At 40.3% G+C, this 16723-nt stretch overlaps 1 protein-coding gene across 3 annotated transcripts; it reads left to right on the plus strand.

Moving 5' to 3' along the window:
- Positions 1–1473: 1473 nt before the first annotated feature.
- On the plus strand, positions 1474–16723 carry cstpp1 (centriolar satellite-associated tubulin polyglutamylase complex regulator 1). 3 transcript variants are annotated; one of them, XM_047344881.1, is made up of 10 exons: positions 1474–1697; positions 1792–1894; positions 3478–3608; positions 4884–4968; positions 8653–8738; positions 10369–10570; positions 10690–10802; positions 13224–13287; positions 14394–14469; positions 14560–14692. In XM_047344881.1, the coding sequence occupies exons 1-9, from the start codon at positions 1655–1657 to the stop codon at positions 14452–14454; spliced, it is 888 nt and encodes a 295-aa protein (XP_047200837.1). In that variant the 5' UTR covers positions 1474–1654; the 3' UTR covers positions 14455–14469; positions 14560–14692. The 3 variants fall into 3 exon arrangements, with proteins under 3 accessions (XP_047200837.1, XP_047200828.1, XP_047200819.1); XM_047344872.1 differs by lacking the exon at positions 14394–14469 and having other exon boundaries at positions 1475–1697; positions 10693–10802; positions 14560–16723; XM_047344863.1 differs by lacking the exon at positions 14394–14469 and having other exon boundaries at positions 1476–1697; positions 14560–16723.

Below are 16723 nucleotides of genomic sequence, written 5' to 3' on the forward strand. Positions count from 1 at the left end.
CCGTGTTTTTGACTGGCTGATTCGATATTTTCTTGTTCACGTTCATTTAAATTGTTTTTTTTTTTATGAACAACGGTTTTTATTACAAATTTCGTAACTTGAAAAGAAAACGACAACTACAATTCAGACCAGCAGCTTTTTCAAAACAAGCCTATGGACATTTTTTTTATTAAAACAAGGGCAAAACGCCTTGCAGCGAGAAGGTCCTGGTTTCGACTCCCGGTCGGGGGTCTTTCTGCATGGAGTTCGCATGTTCTCCCCGTGCATGCGTGGGCTCTCACAGGGTACTCCGGCTTCCTCCCACAGTCCAAAGACATGCCTGTTAGGTTAATTGGTAACTCTAAATTGCCGTTAGGTGTATGAATGAGTGTGTGCATGGTTGTTTCTGTGTTGCCCTGCGATGGACTGGTGACCTGTCCAGGGTGTACCCCGCCTCTCGGCCGTAGACTGCTGGAGATAGGCACCAGCTTCCCCGCGCCCACTATGGAGTAAGCGGTATAGAAAATGACTGACTGACTGACTGACAAGGGTAAAACAAGTTTCAATCGGGGCTAATCAAATGGACACCTCTCTTACCAACAACAGTCCATCTCCCCCTGGGTGATTTATTAGATATGCCTTGCAAGTACCAGGATGGAATCCTTTTTTTTTCTTTAGAACTATATCAATTCTTAATGGTATAAATTAAACAAAGTGCCAGGTAAATTCGTGGGAGATTTTGGGCCATATTGACGTAGTAGCTGCAGCAGATTTGTGGACAGGACATCTATGATGAGAATCTCAAATAATGGAAACTCTGGAGGCCATTGGAGTACATTGAACTAATTGTCATGTTTAAGAAACCAATTTTGAGATGATTTGAGCTTTATGACATGGTGCATTAACCTGAAGAATTAAGAATCAGAAGACGGATACACTGTGGTAATAAAAGAAACAATATTCAGGAGGGTTGCGGTATGCTCAATCGGTACAAGGGGGCCCAAAATGTGCCAAGAAAATATCCTCAAACTATTGCATCACCACCAGGATCCACAAGCAAGATGAACCTATGCTTTATTGTTGTTTAGACATTGCTACAGCTGAAATTGAGTCAGAACAGGGAAAGTTGTTCTAAAGCTGCTATTGTTTCAAAACTGTTTTGTATATATTTGGTTGGTAATAACTTTGAGAAAGGATAGGACAAATAAAACAGCAATAAACTCCTTGTATTAAATTAAAAAATTACAAATATGTTTAAAAGGTTTAAGAAAAAAGCATGATTGAAAATAGAAATCAAGAATACATATTTATATCTGATTAATTTATTAATATTTGCATTAATTCCTTCTTTTTATTATTTTTGTTGTATTTAATGAGTCATTTATTTATTTATATGTGTATTCTTCATAAATTGGCAAGATTGGTCCTCCACTTATTATTATTATTATTATTATTATTATGAAGCGGAACCTTTACTTGCGGGTCTTTTCTGGGGGTTCAAATTCATGTAGCTCACAACATCCGGTCTGTTTCCTGTATCCATACATGAAAGCGCCGTTAGCCGAAAAGATGACAGCCGGACCCATCCAGAGTCTTCAGAACTGAATCAGTTTGTTAATAAAGTTCTGTTAGTTTATGATAATCTGAGTGGGTTTATCCCAACAGAAACAGCAGAATGAGCCGCCTGAGTTCGGCCGTACCCGCTGAGCAGTACCTCGGTAGGGGAGCTGCCGCTGCTCATCTCCTTTGGCTCGGGTCGGTTCGGTTCTGTTTTCCTGAACATGACTGTGTTTGTGTTTTTTTTCCCCCTAGCGGACAGCCAGGTTCTGTTCTACCTAAATGATGCTGTGACTCAGCTGCTGGACCACAAGGAGGAGTACACCCAGTTCGGCCTGGTTCGATACTTCGCAGAATAGTAGGTTCCACATTCAGCAGAACCGAACTGCCTGGCTGCTTTAAACACAGAAGTACTTTGTATTAATTTAATGTGAAAAACTGTTTAGGTTATGTTTATTTTAACTACTAAATTAATAGGGAAACTTTGAATCGAACCGAAGAAACAGCGCCACCCATAGGCCCACATGGTAAAATCACTGTCTAGGATTATGAATAAACGGCTATATTTTTTCTTTGTCTTTGCTGATTTTGTTTTTATTATTGAAAAGAAAATCAAACCAAGTTCAAACACAGCTCATCCAGATATGAACACAAAAAGGATAACTAGTTGTTTTATAATGTAATGTTTTGTGTTCAAAAATGAAAATACAATAATCACCAGTTTTTGTTTTTTTGTTACTGGCCTCTGATAAGAACATTTAATTTACCAAACAAATTGTAACATGGAGTCACCAGCCGCACCTTGCTCTAACGGTGAAGGCTTCACGAGTGAAATTTATATTGTTCTCTTAGTTCTTCACATTGCTTTATATATTTTACAAATAATATTGGAGATATTTCAGCTTGGCTGACAAGGAGAGATAACACTGGCTCATGTCCCTGGAGTTTGGGTCCTCTTTCTGTCTGATTGGTTCAGGGTCAAAATTATGAGTCTTATTAACACAAAAACAACAAAAACATTCTCCTGAAAATACTCAGATACTGAAACTGAGTAAAAATACAGCCGAAGGAACACTCTGAAAGAACTTTAGAAAGCCGCGAGGACTGTTCCTGTTTTATAAGTTTTAGAGAAATCGGATCACAGAAAGCAACACAGGAATATTTGACGGCTGGATTGGGACTTTTAGACAGGACTGAAGATCAAAGCTGCATGTATTTCAGGAGGAGAGGTCCCAGCCTGAAGATTACATGGGATTGAAATAAAAAAATAAGTTTCTAGTAGGTGTATTGATATGTCTGTATATGTTTCTCTTTGAGAGGTTATACTATGTTCATTTTATATTATGTTCATGCTCAGGTCTGGGTCAGGGAAACAATTTTTATACACGCCCTTCCATTTTTATTTGTAAACAAATCAGTCTGTACCTGGTTCCCTAAACACTGGATGTCAGCTTAACTGTCTGGGTAGTTATTTTTTGATGATTTATGGACAACGATAATTGTAGACATATTCAAATCTCAAATTTAATTTGATTTAATAGTTTATTGTTTTGGGAAAACTTTGTATCACACCCTGTTTGCATCGATTCTGATTCACATTTGGGCTTGTTAACTATTAAACAAGATTATGATCCCTGTGAGAGATTATGATCCCTGATTAAACCAAAATAACTCTGATTGACCTCCTGCTGCTAGATATTATTTACAGGAGTCATATCACTGTGATTATTTACAATAGACTGTGAGTAGATTATAGAAAAGTGCTTTAAATGATCCATTTTTAAATTGGGTACAAATTGATGCATAGTCAGGGGAAGACAGCTACTTCATACCTGAAAAAGTTGGGTATATAAAGACCAAAACTGTCAGAGTATGAAATGACAAAGGGGTGGAATGACCTTCACCCCTCATGCACCCCTAAACGTGTTTGTATGTTTGTAGTTTCAGCAGTGTGAAGAACAGCAACCATGTCCTCTTCAGGGAGTTTAACTACATCACAGCCACTCAGCACAACAGAGCATCCTTCATCAGAGTCTTCTGGAGATGCTTCAGACAGATCGGCAAGAGTGGAGGTAAGAGCTGACGCTAGTTGTGTCCAAGAATGTTTTATTTGGATTATGTCAAACATTCAAACATGCCCTCTGTTATGGTGTCCAGATAGTTTAATTTTAAGCTCATCTGTTCAAAGAACAAAGCTTCACTATTTCTGGTCTTTGTCTGTTTTTTTTTTGTTTTGAGTATTTATGTTACTTAAAGTTTTCAGTGGTAAAATTGTTATATAATATTCATTTGTCAAAATATGTTTGAGTATGGTTTTTTGACTAAATCCCAAATAAAATATTTCAGTATTTATTTAATTGCTTCATATTTCCTTTGCTACTATCGATAATGAAATGACTGAAACTTCCATTATGACTCATCAGTTAACCCCTAAAATCTGATTGGTTAACCTGCACAGTAGTTTAACTGCAGACCAAAGAATATGGTGAAAAAGTTCAGTATTTTTTGTCATTCATTTTAGAAAGTGAGACTCATATATAGCTTCATTACGCATAAAATGAAATATTTCAATCTTTCATTTCATGTAACCTTGATGATTATGTCTTAAAGATAAGGAAAAAATTAGTTGTGTCTCAGAAAATTAGAATATTGTGAAAAAGTTATATTCATAGAAAGTTTAGTGGAAGGAAAAAGTGTGGAAGGTGCACCAGCAATAGGGATAACCACATTCCAGAAAGGTTTGTCGGGCAAAATCCATTAAAAAATGTAGGGAACTTCACAAGGATGCAAGGTTGGAGTCAGCGCATCAACAGCAGCTACACACAGACAAGACGGTCAAGCGCATATTCAGAAAAGTCCAAGTAACTGTGTTAGCCCCATCAACTGACTTGGATAGACAAGCTGACAGATGGAATACATTCTCGATGTGCTGCAACACAAGACTATGTAATAATCAAATGTGATTTTAAGATTAAATTAACTTCAATATCAATTATCTATAATTATTTATGTAGTTTTATACAATTAAAATATTTTAAAAGTAATAAATACATTTAACTAATTAGTTCTTTAAAATAAATAATGTAACAATTGAATTGATGGATGGATATATATATATATATATATTTAATTACCCATTGATATCCTTCGTTTTTTTCTGCAGATTGGTTAATGCTAAAATATGAGGTTCACTCTGTCAGATTTAATAGTTAATATTGACTGTTTTATGTGGGTTCCTACGTAAAGTTGTAAACCTCTGACTGTGACGTCCTCTGAACAGGTGGCTGATTGTTAGATAGGATCACTGTATACAGCTAAAGCAAGATGTGTGTGTTTTTGTGTTGCAGACTTGCTGTCCGTGTGGGAGTACAGGTCTCTGCTGCAGTTGCTGTGCCCGGACTTCCCCCTGGAGCTGGTGCGGAGCGTAGCCAGGTCAGCAGATATGTTGGACTCAGGAATGTTCATTTGGAATTGAAAGGGCCTGAAGGAGAAACTTCAAGCAGATATCAGAAGAAAGAAAATTATGAAACTAGATCTGCATGATTACAGGAAGATATTCAATTGCAATACAACGGCTGAAAATAGTGCTAACAATATTTATTACTATTGACCCTAATTTTCTGGACACTTTTCTTTCCCAATGACCCCAACACTCTCTATGATCTTTAGCATCTCAAACACTAAAGAAATACATCTGGACGTTAGAGCCTGTTCATCTGGCCAAATATGTTATAGATATACAGAGTTTAAACATCGGACACTTAAAAGAAGGGGGACCGGAGGGTGTGTTACAACTACAGGGGGATCACACTCCTCAGCCTCCCTGGTAAGGCCTACGCCAGGGTATTGGAGAGGAGAGTCCGACCGATAGTTGAACCTCAGCTTCAGGAGGAACAGTGTGGTTTTCGTCCCGGCCGTGGAACACTGGACCAGCTCTATACCCTCTACAGGGTACTCGAGGGTTCATGGGAGTTTGCCCAACCGGTTCACATGTGTTTTGTGGACCTGGAGAAAGCATTCAACTGTATCCCTCGTGGTGACCTTTGGGGGGTGCTCCAGGAGTATGGAATCGGGGGCCCTTTACTAGGGGCCATCCGGTCCCTGTACGAGCGGAGCAGGAGTTTGGTCCGCATTGCCGGCACTATGTCGGACCTGTTCCCAGTGCATGTTGGACTCCGGCAGGGCTGCCCTTTGTCACCGGTCCTGTTCATAACTTTTATGGACAGGATTTCTAGACGCAGCCAAGGGCCGGAGGGGGTCTGGTTTGGGGACCAGTGGATTTCGTCTCTTCTTTTTGCAGATTACGTGGTCCTGCTGGCCCCCTCTAGCCAAGACCTACAGCATGCGCTGGGGTGGTTCGCAGCCGAGTGTGAAGCGGCTGGGATGAGGATCAGCTCCTCCAAGTCCGAGGCCATGGTTCTTGACCGGAAAAGGGTGGCTTGTCCTCTTCAGGTTGGAGGGGAGTTCCTGCCTCAAGTGGAGGAGTTTAAGTATCTCGGGGTCTTGTTCACGAGTGAGGGAAGAATGGAGCGGGAGATCGACAGACGGATCGGTGCGGCTGCCACAGTAATGGGGGCGCTGTGCCGGTCGGTTGTGGTGAAGAGAGAGCTGAGCCGAAAAGCAAAGCTCTCAATTTACCGGTCGGTCTACGTTCCTACCCTCATCTATGGCCATGAACTTTGGGTCATGACCGAAAGAACGAGATCCCGGATACAAGCGGCTGAAATGAGCTTCCTCCGTAGGGTGGCCGGGCATTCCCTTAGAGATAGGGTGAGGAGCTCGGCCATCCGGGAGGAGCTCGGAGTAGAGCCGCTGCTCCTCCACATCGAGAGGAGCCAGCTGAGGTGGCTCCTCTCGATGCCTCTATACCGATGCCTCTATACCGGATGCCTCCTGGACGCCTTCCTCGGGAGGTGTTCCAGGCACGTCCCACCGGGAGGAGGCCCAGGGGACGACCCAGGACATGCTGGAGGGACTATGTCTCTCGGCTGGCCTGGGAACGCCTTGGGCTCCCCCTGGAGGAACTGGAGGAGGTGTCTGGAGAGAGGGACGTCTGGGCGTCTCTGTTGAGTCTGCTGCCCCCGCGACCCGGTCCTGGATAAGCGGAAGACGACGAGTACGAGCACTTAAAATGTTACATACTACCAATTATTGCATTAAGTCAGTCCTTTTCAATTGCAAATTTTCACACATATTCTATATATTCAATTCAATTCAAATTCAATTCAAATTCAAAGATACTTTATTGATCCCCGAGGGTACATTAGAAGTCCAGTACAACCCATCCAAACATACATCATGACACAAGACAAGGGGGGGACGGGTCACCGAGGCTTTGCTGCCCGCTCACAGGTGCTGCCCTTGCTAGATGAGAAAAGAGGCCACATTTGGAAAGTAGAGGAAAAAAATCATATTTCACACTTTATCCTTAGCAGGATACAGTTTGAGATTGCAAAAAACCTCAACACAAAGAAGCAACAAGTTTACAAAACAACATCATGCCGGGAACAGTGAAGGTGGTATGAGGGGTGCATATGTTTATCTTGTGCATGTGTGTGTGTGCAAGTAAGTCCATGAAGCACTGTCACAGAGGCCATTGTCCTTGATGGTATGTTGGAATGTACATCAACCGGCCACAAAGTTCTGAGCAGGTCCACAGATGTCCTCAGGGAAGTGAGGGAACAGAGCGTCATGTTTACATAACTTCCAGGAGAAGTTGAAGATAGCCAGCCATCAAGGACGTGCAGGGGAGCCAGATTCAGAAAAACAATAATTATTTGGGTCAGGCTGACTCTTAATTTTCCATCAGCCTTGAGAGTCTCGCTGGTGCTTCTCAAAGGCGAATCCAAACAGCCAAATTTCTGGTCTTTCTGCCAGATCCAAGCAAACAACTTTCTCCAAGATTTATCCAACTTCACCCCTGAGTCCAGGAACCACAACCTGCCTGCGATCCTGTGTAAGGATCACATCCAGTCTGCGATTCAGCTCACGTAACATCTCAGTCTGAGTGCTGATCACCTTGAAGATCCCATCATACATGCCAGGCAGCCTCACAATGGCCAGAACAGCTGCTGACATTCTCAGAATTTCTCGATATGCCAGGTAACCGCTGACTCCAAAAAGCAGAAATCCTGATATCAAACATCCAATTATATACATATCTTCCACATCCTCGACTGACATTATCGACAAACACACAATCCTCCACTTCTGCCAGGAGTCCATTGTGTATCCAGAGAAAAACGTCCCGTCCGGACAAGTTGGGCTCTCCTTCACCCTGTCTTCTCGTCGAGAACATTTGATCAATTGCATTGAGAGACCAGCTGACCAAATCCATAACTAAGAGTTTGGAAGATATGCAAAAAGATGCTCCATAAAGAAGACAAGACACAGAGCTGAAGCAGGGCAGATATGGGAGGGGTGCGGGAGACAGAGAAAAAGCGTCCTCCTCCACCGAGAGCAGAAAGAAAGAGCAGAAAGAAAGCTCCAGCTGAAACCAACACAACTAAACTAGATAGAAAGTTATGATGTCCAATTTTCTTTATTGAGTTAAAAAAGAAAGAAAAATAAAATCCCAGAAGTCAGTTGAGGGAATAGAAAAGCCCATAAACATTCGTAAATTAACAAATACAACCATATTCAATTTGAAATAGGAAAATCAGATATTAACCGTTTAAATAAACACTTACGGAGCAGAATACTCAGGGGGATCTATATCTAAAATACAAATGAATACAGCCTAAATCCCGCATTGGGAATATTTAGATGTTACCACCCCAGTAAGGATATTTATAAACTTTGATTAAATAAAGCCTTCAATTTCCTAAAATCAAATCAGATGTATATAAAGAATAAAGAAGACTTCACATCTCACTGTGAACACACCACCCCCCATAATGAAACATGGTGGTGGCAGCATTATGCTGTGGGAATGCTTTTTTTCCACCAGGAATGCGAATGCTGTTAGGAACATGGATGGTTCACCTTCCAGCAGGAAAAAGACCCCAAACAAATTTGAGATGAGAGTTCTGGATGTTTTCAAAGATTCTGATCCTTGATGTCTTGTTTCCATGTGCAGCCCATTAACTCAGCTTTATTCTTTCTGTCATTCTGCAGAATTGTTCTGATGGATGACACCGCTGATTGTCTGATGTCATTCTCTGACTTTATTTATGCCTTCCAGCTGCAGTTCTACTACCAAGGTACAGCACCCAACACAACCGGTACAGCTGATACGACTCATGGTCGGAGAACATTTATGTCAAGATTGTCTCTTTGTTTTTTATCTAGATGTTGAGGGTGACACTGAGTTCATTCTGAGTAGCTTGAATACCACAGCCAAAATGTCCCTCATTTATGATTAAATCTTCTTCTAATTGATGAAATATAAACGGGGACAGAGCAGCACATAGACAGGAAAGTGAAGCTCTAGTTTTCTTGGTCCATTTACTTTCCGACCCTCACCCATTATCTTGAGATATGGATCATGACTGAAAGAACCAGATCCTGGATGCAACCAGCTGATTTTAGCTGTCTCTGCAGGGTGGCTGGGTTTAGCCTTAGATGAAGTGAGATAAAGTGAGGAGCTCTGTTGTCCGGTGGGAGCTTAGAGTAAAAATTATGCCATTCCACATCAAAAGGAGGCAGCTGGGGTGTTCCATCTAATCAAGGTGCCTCAGCTTACAACAACTAGGAATTTGTTTTTAAATTGGTGCAGAAAAACAGCAAGCATGAACAACAACAAAGAAATATATATCAGATATAAAAAGCTACGTAGAAAATTAAAAGCATTGTGCATTTTATTACATCTTGGATTCACTGGGTCCAAAACAGTCTGCTAAAGATTACTTGTGTGCTGCAGCTTAAGGGAACATTTTTGTGAAGTGCATTGTTGTTTGATTTGGGGGACTGCTCAGATTCATTGAACAATCCAGCTGCAGTTGGTAAGAAACTGTTCCTGTGCCACGAGGTCTTGGTTCTAATGGACCGCAGCATCCTCCCAGAAGGGAAGACGCTCCAACAGTTTAGGTCCGGGGTGGGATGGATCGGCCAGAATCGTTTGATCTCCTTAAGACATACAGTTCCTGTAGTGAGAGACGATTACAGCCAATGATGTTCTCTGCAGATTAAATGATGTGCTGGGGCCTCACTTTGTCCTTGACAGTGGCAGCAGTGTACCAGGCAGAGATGGATGAGGGAGAGGATGGACTCTCATGGATATACAAAAGTGCACCAACCTTACATTTGAAAGGGTGAATTTCTTCAGCTACATTGTTGCTCATGTGAAGCTCCCATCGGTGGTCCTGGGCGATAATTGTTTCCAGGAAGCAGTATGACTCTCTAGTGTCTACTGGGGAGTCCCTCCAGAGGATAGGAGCAGGTGGGCTTGAGTTCTTCCACATAATCACCAATGTTTTTACAGCAGTGAGCTCCAGCTTGTTTTTTATGTAGCAGGTCATAAGGTTGCCACCCATAACCTGCTGAGAGAAGCCCAGTGAGGGTGGTGTTATCAGCAGGTACATCCTAGACTGATGACTACAGGTGCAGCTGTATGTGTACAGGGAGAGCAGGGGAGAAAGAACACAGCTGAAAACCTAGACACAGAACCAGTACTCCTTGTAGCGACTGTTTATTCATTTTGGAATGGGAACACCTTTGGATCCCCTAATATGAACTGGAGGGTGTGGCTGGGAATAGGGATGTCTTGGTTTGCCTTCTGAAGCTGTTGTATCTGCAGCCTTATCTTCGATGAGCGATGGATAGACATATAGATCAGTAATTTAGTCAGAATCGATGAGCAGAATGTGACGAGTGCCTCCTGTGCTTCTGTAGAGTTCTTAGAGAGCGTTCAGGTGATCTACCAGGATCTGTTAGCCGGCAAGAGTCCCAACACCGTCATCGTCCCAACGTCCTCCTCCGTCGAGCAGCTCATCTCTGTGGCCACAGAGGAGAACGACAGGGAGGAGCAGGACTGTGTGGATTCATCCACACTGGCTGAGTGTGTGGACGCATTTTGTGACAGGTTCAAGCACAGGTAAACAGTCCAGAGTGGCCCCGGCATCCAGCCTCTTGTTTTAATAGAATTTCTGATCATTACAGTGTTTGTTTGCTTCTGTGACTGTTTCATGTGTTTTATGTTTGTGCTTCTGCTAGAAGCTATCCCTCCAGGACCTGCATGAGAGAAGCCCTGGAGCAGACTGACAAAGTTTCTTACTTCAGCTTCCTCATGAGTCTAGCTAAACATGAGAGCATCAACCAAACCATCGGTGGGTTAAACCGAAACCTTTATGTTCTTCCCTACCACTGCTTTTACAAAGGCTTTCACTCAGCAGACGCAACTTTACCTAAGAACCAAAAATATTCCAATTATCTAAGAAGTGTAGTGGACCAGGTTGACTTGGGTGTAGACCATATAAACGGAAACCACATTTTGGCCCTCATCTGAGCATCAGTCTTCAGGGTATTAGTAGTCTTAAAGATTTGGTTTTGCACCACAAACAAAGACAATGGGACATCAGATTCTTCCCAGAGATTTTAAAAAACAATATATATTACCTTCTAAAAGCTGATCCAGTGGCCAGAAATGTTTAACACATATAGATAAAAGACCCTTAAAAATTCAGTCTATGAGTTCTTCTTTCAGATCTGTCTTTACCCTCCTCTTCTTCAGGGTGTTCCTCTTCTGAGATCAAGAACATTAGAGACATTAGACAGGTTCTCATCTAATATTAGAACAGACAGTAGCTAACCTGAGAACTCAGACTAGAACACAATAAACCGGGAGAAAAACACCCGACTGAGTTTCATTCTTCCTTCCAGTTACACAGTTCAGGCAATTGGTTCTGATCCACCTCTGTGGAATGAGATGGCCACCATTCATGCTCTGTACTGCTCCAGGTTAGCGATAAGAGCGCTGAAGTAATGTAACGACCAGCTGATGACTGGTAGTCAAAATCACCCCTTATATAGGGTTCATACTGGGATGTACTATTGACCCATGAACTTTGGTTCCAATAAAATTGACCTGAGTGATGTTTCGCTCATGGTTTGATTTAATCATGTCAGATTCTGGTGAAAAAAAACATTTTGATTTGATGGATTTGGGTGGAGATAAACACACAAGAGCTTGCTGCGAAGTCTGGAGGAGTCTGCTTTTATCTGACTAAACCTAAAAACTAAACCATTATTTGGACAGTTCTTCTCAGAGGTGGAACATAATTTTGTGGATCTGAATGGATCTCTAAAGAAGAGTCTTGTTTAGAACTTACCAGAATTACAGGTAAATCTAAAACAAATTTGAATATTGTGAAAAAGTTAAGTATTGGGACCTCATGGTGTCACGCCATGATCAGCTAATTAACTCAAAGCACCTGCAGAGGTTTCCTAAACCTCTAAATGGTCTCTTAGTCTGGGTAGAAGGGTAACCCACAAGAGGTCATTGCTAAAGTAGCTGGTTGTTCACAGAGTGCTTTATCCAAGCATATTCATAGAAAGTTGAGTGGAAGAAAAAAGTGTGGTAGGAAAAGGTGCACAAGTAAAGGGGATAACCGCAGCCTTGAGATGATTGTCAAGGAAAATCAATTCAAGAATTTGGTGGAGCTTCAAAAGGAGTGGATTGATCCTGGAGTCAAGAGCTACTATGCACTGACGAATCCTACACATGGACTGCAAATGTTGTATTCCTTGTGTCAAGCCACTCCTGAACCAGAGACAATATCAGAAGCATGGGCTAAGGAGAAAAAGAACTGGATGGTTGCTCAGTGGTCCAAAGTCCACTTTTCAGATAAAAGTAAAGTTTGAATTTCATTTGGAAATCAAGTTCCCATGGTCTGAAGAAAGAGTGGAGAGGAAAATAATCCATGTTGCTTGAAGTCCAGTGTGAAGTAACCACTTTCAGTGATGATCAGAGCCATGTCATCTGCTGGTGCTGGTCCCCTGGGTTTTCTGAAGTCAACACAGACATCTAACAGGCAATTTTGGTACCGGTCCACGCTGCCAATGGTACCAAAACCTTGTTCCATGATCATGGTGTTGAGGGGCTTGATTGGCCAGCAAACTGGCCTTACCGGAACCCCACAGAGGATCTATGGAGGAAGATGTCAAGAGGAAGATGAGAGACACCAGACCCATTAATGCAAATGACCTGAAGGCCACTATCAAGAAACCTGGCCTTCCACTAGACCTCAGCAGAACCACAGGCTGATTTCCTCCATGCCACGCTTCATTGATGCAGTAACTCATGCAAAAGGAGCCCCAACCAAGAATTAAGTGCAAAGAAATGAATAGTCTTTTCAGAACCCAGACATTTCTGTTTTAAAAATCCATTTTGTATTGAGTTTATGTAATATTCAAATTTTCCGAGACACTAAATTTGTGGTTTTCATTACCTGTCAGCCATAATCATAAAAATTTCAAAACTTTAGGCTTGAAATATTTCACTCTACATGTAATTATTCTATATAATATATGAATTTCACTTTCTGAAATGAATGACAAAAAATGCTGAACTTTTTCACAATAATCAATGTTTTTAGATGTACCTTTATGATTAAGTTATGGAGTTAAACTTGACTTAATTCACATAGATATTTACCCACATACACAGTAACATGGATATTTTAATTACCTTTTTTTTTTTTATCACATTTCTGTCCTGATAAATGTAAACTGTCTCTGAACTGTCTCAGGAGTGTTACCCAGTAAGGAAGAGCTGCTCATTGATCCAGAGTTGGACCAGGAACTCGACAAACTGTGAGAACAAATGCACAGAACACAATTTCATACATTTAGCCTGTAATCACTGGTATTTATTAGAGATTTTACACTAATATGAATTCCAGTTTGTTCTCTACCTCTGAAAATAATCCTCAAAAATGGAGACAGAAGAACAAACCATCCTTGTTAGTGAGGAGGCTTTAAGGCTACCGATAATCTACAACATGACAGAATTTGTCTGTTGGCAAAATCCTCCAGTTTAAACTAAACCAGAGGTACCCGAGTCCAGTCCTCAAAAGCTACCATCCTGCAACCTTTAGATGCATCCCTTCTCCAACACACCTGAATCAAATGGCTGAATTCCCTCATCAGCAGTCATTCAGATTTTCAGAGGCCTGATAATGAGTCATTCATTTCATTCAAATTTATTTATAATGAGCATTTCAGCAACAAGACAGTTCAAGGTGCTTTACATGACGAAAACATAAGAAAAGAAACAAAAAAGTACATAGCAGTGGCATAAAAAAGAAAGTTAAGAAAAGTTGTCTACAGACTGATGATGTTTCAGGTAATAGTTTAAATAGAATGGTCAAAGTAAACACATTTTTATAGTCTTCTGGGAGTTTGTTCCAGATTAGTGGAGCATAAGAACTGAATGCTATGTTTGGTTCTGATTCTGTGGATGCAGAGTAGACTTGAACCAAAACACCTGAGTGGTTGATACAACTACAAATCATTAATGTATTATGATAGTAAGCCATTAAGGGATTCATAAACTAAAAGACATATTTTAAAGTCTGTTCTCTGAGATTCAGGGAGCCAGTGGAAGAACTTCAGAACTGGAGTGATGTGCTCTGCTTTCTTAGTTCTAGTGAGGACGCGGGCAGCAGCGTTCTGGATCAGCTGCAGCTGTCTGACTGACTTTTTAGGTAGACCTGTGAAGCCACAGTTGGAGTAATCAAGTTGACTAAAGATAAATGCATGAATTAGTTTTTTAAGATCCTGCTGGGACATTAGTCCTTTAATCCTGGAAATGTTCTTCGGGTGATTTGAATGCATCTAAAAGTTGCAAAATACTGAAATACTGTAATTAATACTGTGATTAATGTTGATTAAAGCCAGAACTGAAAGATGTCTGTCAGGTCTGTTTGTTTCAGTTTGGCTTTAACTGCGTGGAAAATAAAAGACTGTGAAATTGAATAAACTCTATCTACCAAGGTGAAATTACTAAATAAATACGTCAAATACTCACCAGTCATCTTGTGGGGTGTAGTTTTGAGTTTTGTATTTCTGTCTGAATAAATGCAGAATTGCTCAGATCTCTGTGAGTCCCAGCAGCAACAGCAGCAGCAGCGCCGTGGGGGGGTTGAAAGAGGTGCAGAGGAGGGCCTCCCCACGCAGGAACATCCACCACCGGAGGAAGATAGAGGTGGAGAGTGACGGCTCCACCGAGGAGACGGACTCCTCTGAAAACTGATGCTCGACCTGTGTGTTGATGCAGAGCTATCTATCTTAAAGGGCAGATTAACCATTTTTCAGTACATGTGGATTGTTTACTTTTACTTTTAGCACATAAATGCATTCCCTCTAATTAAAAAAACAAACAAAATCAACATTACATTTTATTGTGCAGTATAAACAAGCATAAGTGAGACGCTGTGGACTGGTTTCAGCTCTCAATCTAAGTCTGATGGCAGGCTGACTAATACATTGTTCAGACTCCACCTTGACTTCAAAGCCACCAAAGAGACGTTTTTCTGTCTTTTCCGGTTTTGTTCTAAGCTCCTTATTCAGCTGTTCTTGGCTTTCCATGATCTGTTAAAGTGATCTTGATAAGTGGTTCCTCAGACTTTCTGAAGGCCTTTTAAAGTTTTTTTAAACGTTTTTTTTTTTACTCCAGAATCTTGTAGCTCACCATTTTCAGAGGAATTTAGCTTAGCATATTTTAGCTTAGCTCAGTTCAAACTAGTTAGCCGAGTTTAGCATACTTTAGCTTCACTAAGTTTAGTTCATTTTAGTTTAGCTTCGTTTAATCTGTTTTTGCTTAGCTAATTTTAGCCTAGCTGCCCAATTTAGCTTTGCTTGAATAAATTTGATTTAGTTTAGCCTCTCAGCTTCACTTAATTTAGACCATTTGAGTTTAACTTAGTTTAGGATTAGCCTCACTTGATTTAGCTCAGATTAGTATAACTTAATTTAACTTAGTTTTGCTTAGTTTAGTGTACCTTAGCTTCACTTAATTCCATCCAGTTTAATTTAGCTTAGCTTTGTTTAGCTGAGTTTAAATTTTTAGCCTAATTTACCTTGCCTCAGCTTCAAATAGATTAGCTCAGTATAGTTTAACTTAGTGTAACTTAGTTCATCAAACCCCAGTTTACCTTAGGCTAGCTTATTTAGCTGTCCTAAATTTGCTTTGCTAGTTTAATTTAGCATGTATTAGCCTACTTCACTTTAATTAGATTTTAGCTTTGCTTGGTTAAAACTACTTAGGGTGACCTTGTTAATGCTTAGGCTATTTACGCTATTTTAGTTTAGCATAAAGCCGGAGAATCTATGTTTCCAACTTTGAAGACATTCATTATTAAATATAATCATCTTTTATTTCTACAAATATTTTTTCAGTTGTGTTTGTGTTAAGCTAACAGCTGTCATATTCACAGCCTTCATGAACATTACATCTGTTTTAAATTTAAACCCATCAAAGTAAAAGTGCGCATAAGTGAGTATATTTTGTATATCTTTTATTGCATTGAGCAATTTCAATGTAGCCGCATGTTAGCTGGCTGTCATGGTCATAACGGACTAGAATGAAATTTAAAAGCTACCAAATTCATATAAAAACTTTCAAAGGTCTTCAGAAAGCATGTAGAACAATGTTAAAGATTACTAAATAGTCTGTTTGGAAGTAAAATCCAAAGAAAAGAACATATTCATGTTAGCAGAAAATCCAACTATGACTCTGGAATTTGCAGCCAAACTGTTTTCGGCTGACCTTTAAATGCAGAGGTGGCATCTTTTGTTTGGATTTTTATTGGAAGTTATAATATTTACAATGTAAAAATCTATTTTAATTTTGTGTCTGGAGATCTTTACATCTCTAGTATTTATGGAAAACACAAGCGCTATTGAAATGTTGAAAACAAAGCAAACATTTAATGGATGTATAAAACAAACATATAGCCTATCTGTTCTTATATAGATATATATATGAATTAATGTAAAATGTTTGAAAATGCTCTTTGCTTTTTTATGTTTATGTCAGGTTTTTTTGGTCAGTCCCATCCCAAATAGCCAGTAGTTACAAGCTACTCTTCTTCCTCTCTGATCTGCTACTGCATTATACCTTTGGTGTTAAAGTAAGACACTAACACTGCATCACTCACCTGCCAATGTATTCATGAATTTTTATTATAAAAAGATGTAAAATTTCTCTCACACTGAATAATAAAATCTTTTGCCGTAATGCCCTCAA

Source organism: Girardinichthys multiradiatus, chromosome 2, assembly GCF_021462225.1.
Source record: "Girardinichthys multiradiatus isolate DD_20200921_A chromosome 2, DD_fGirMul_XY1, whole genome shotgun sequence".
In the NCBI taxonomy this organism is placed as follows: domain Eukaryota; kingdom Metazoa; phylum Chordata; class Actinopteri; order Cyprinodontiformes; family Goodeidae; genus Girardinichthys; species Girardinichthys multiradiatus.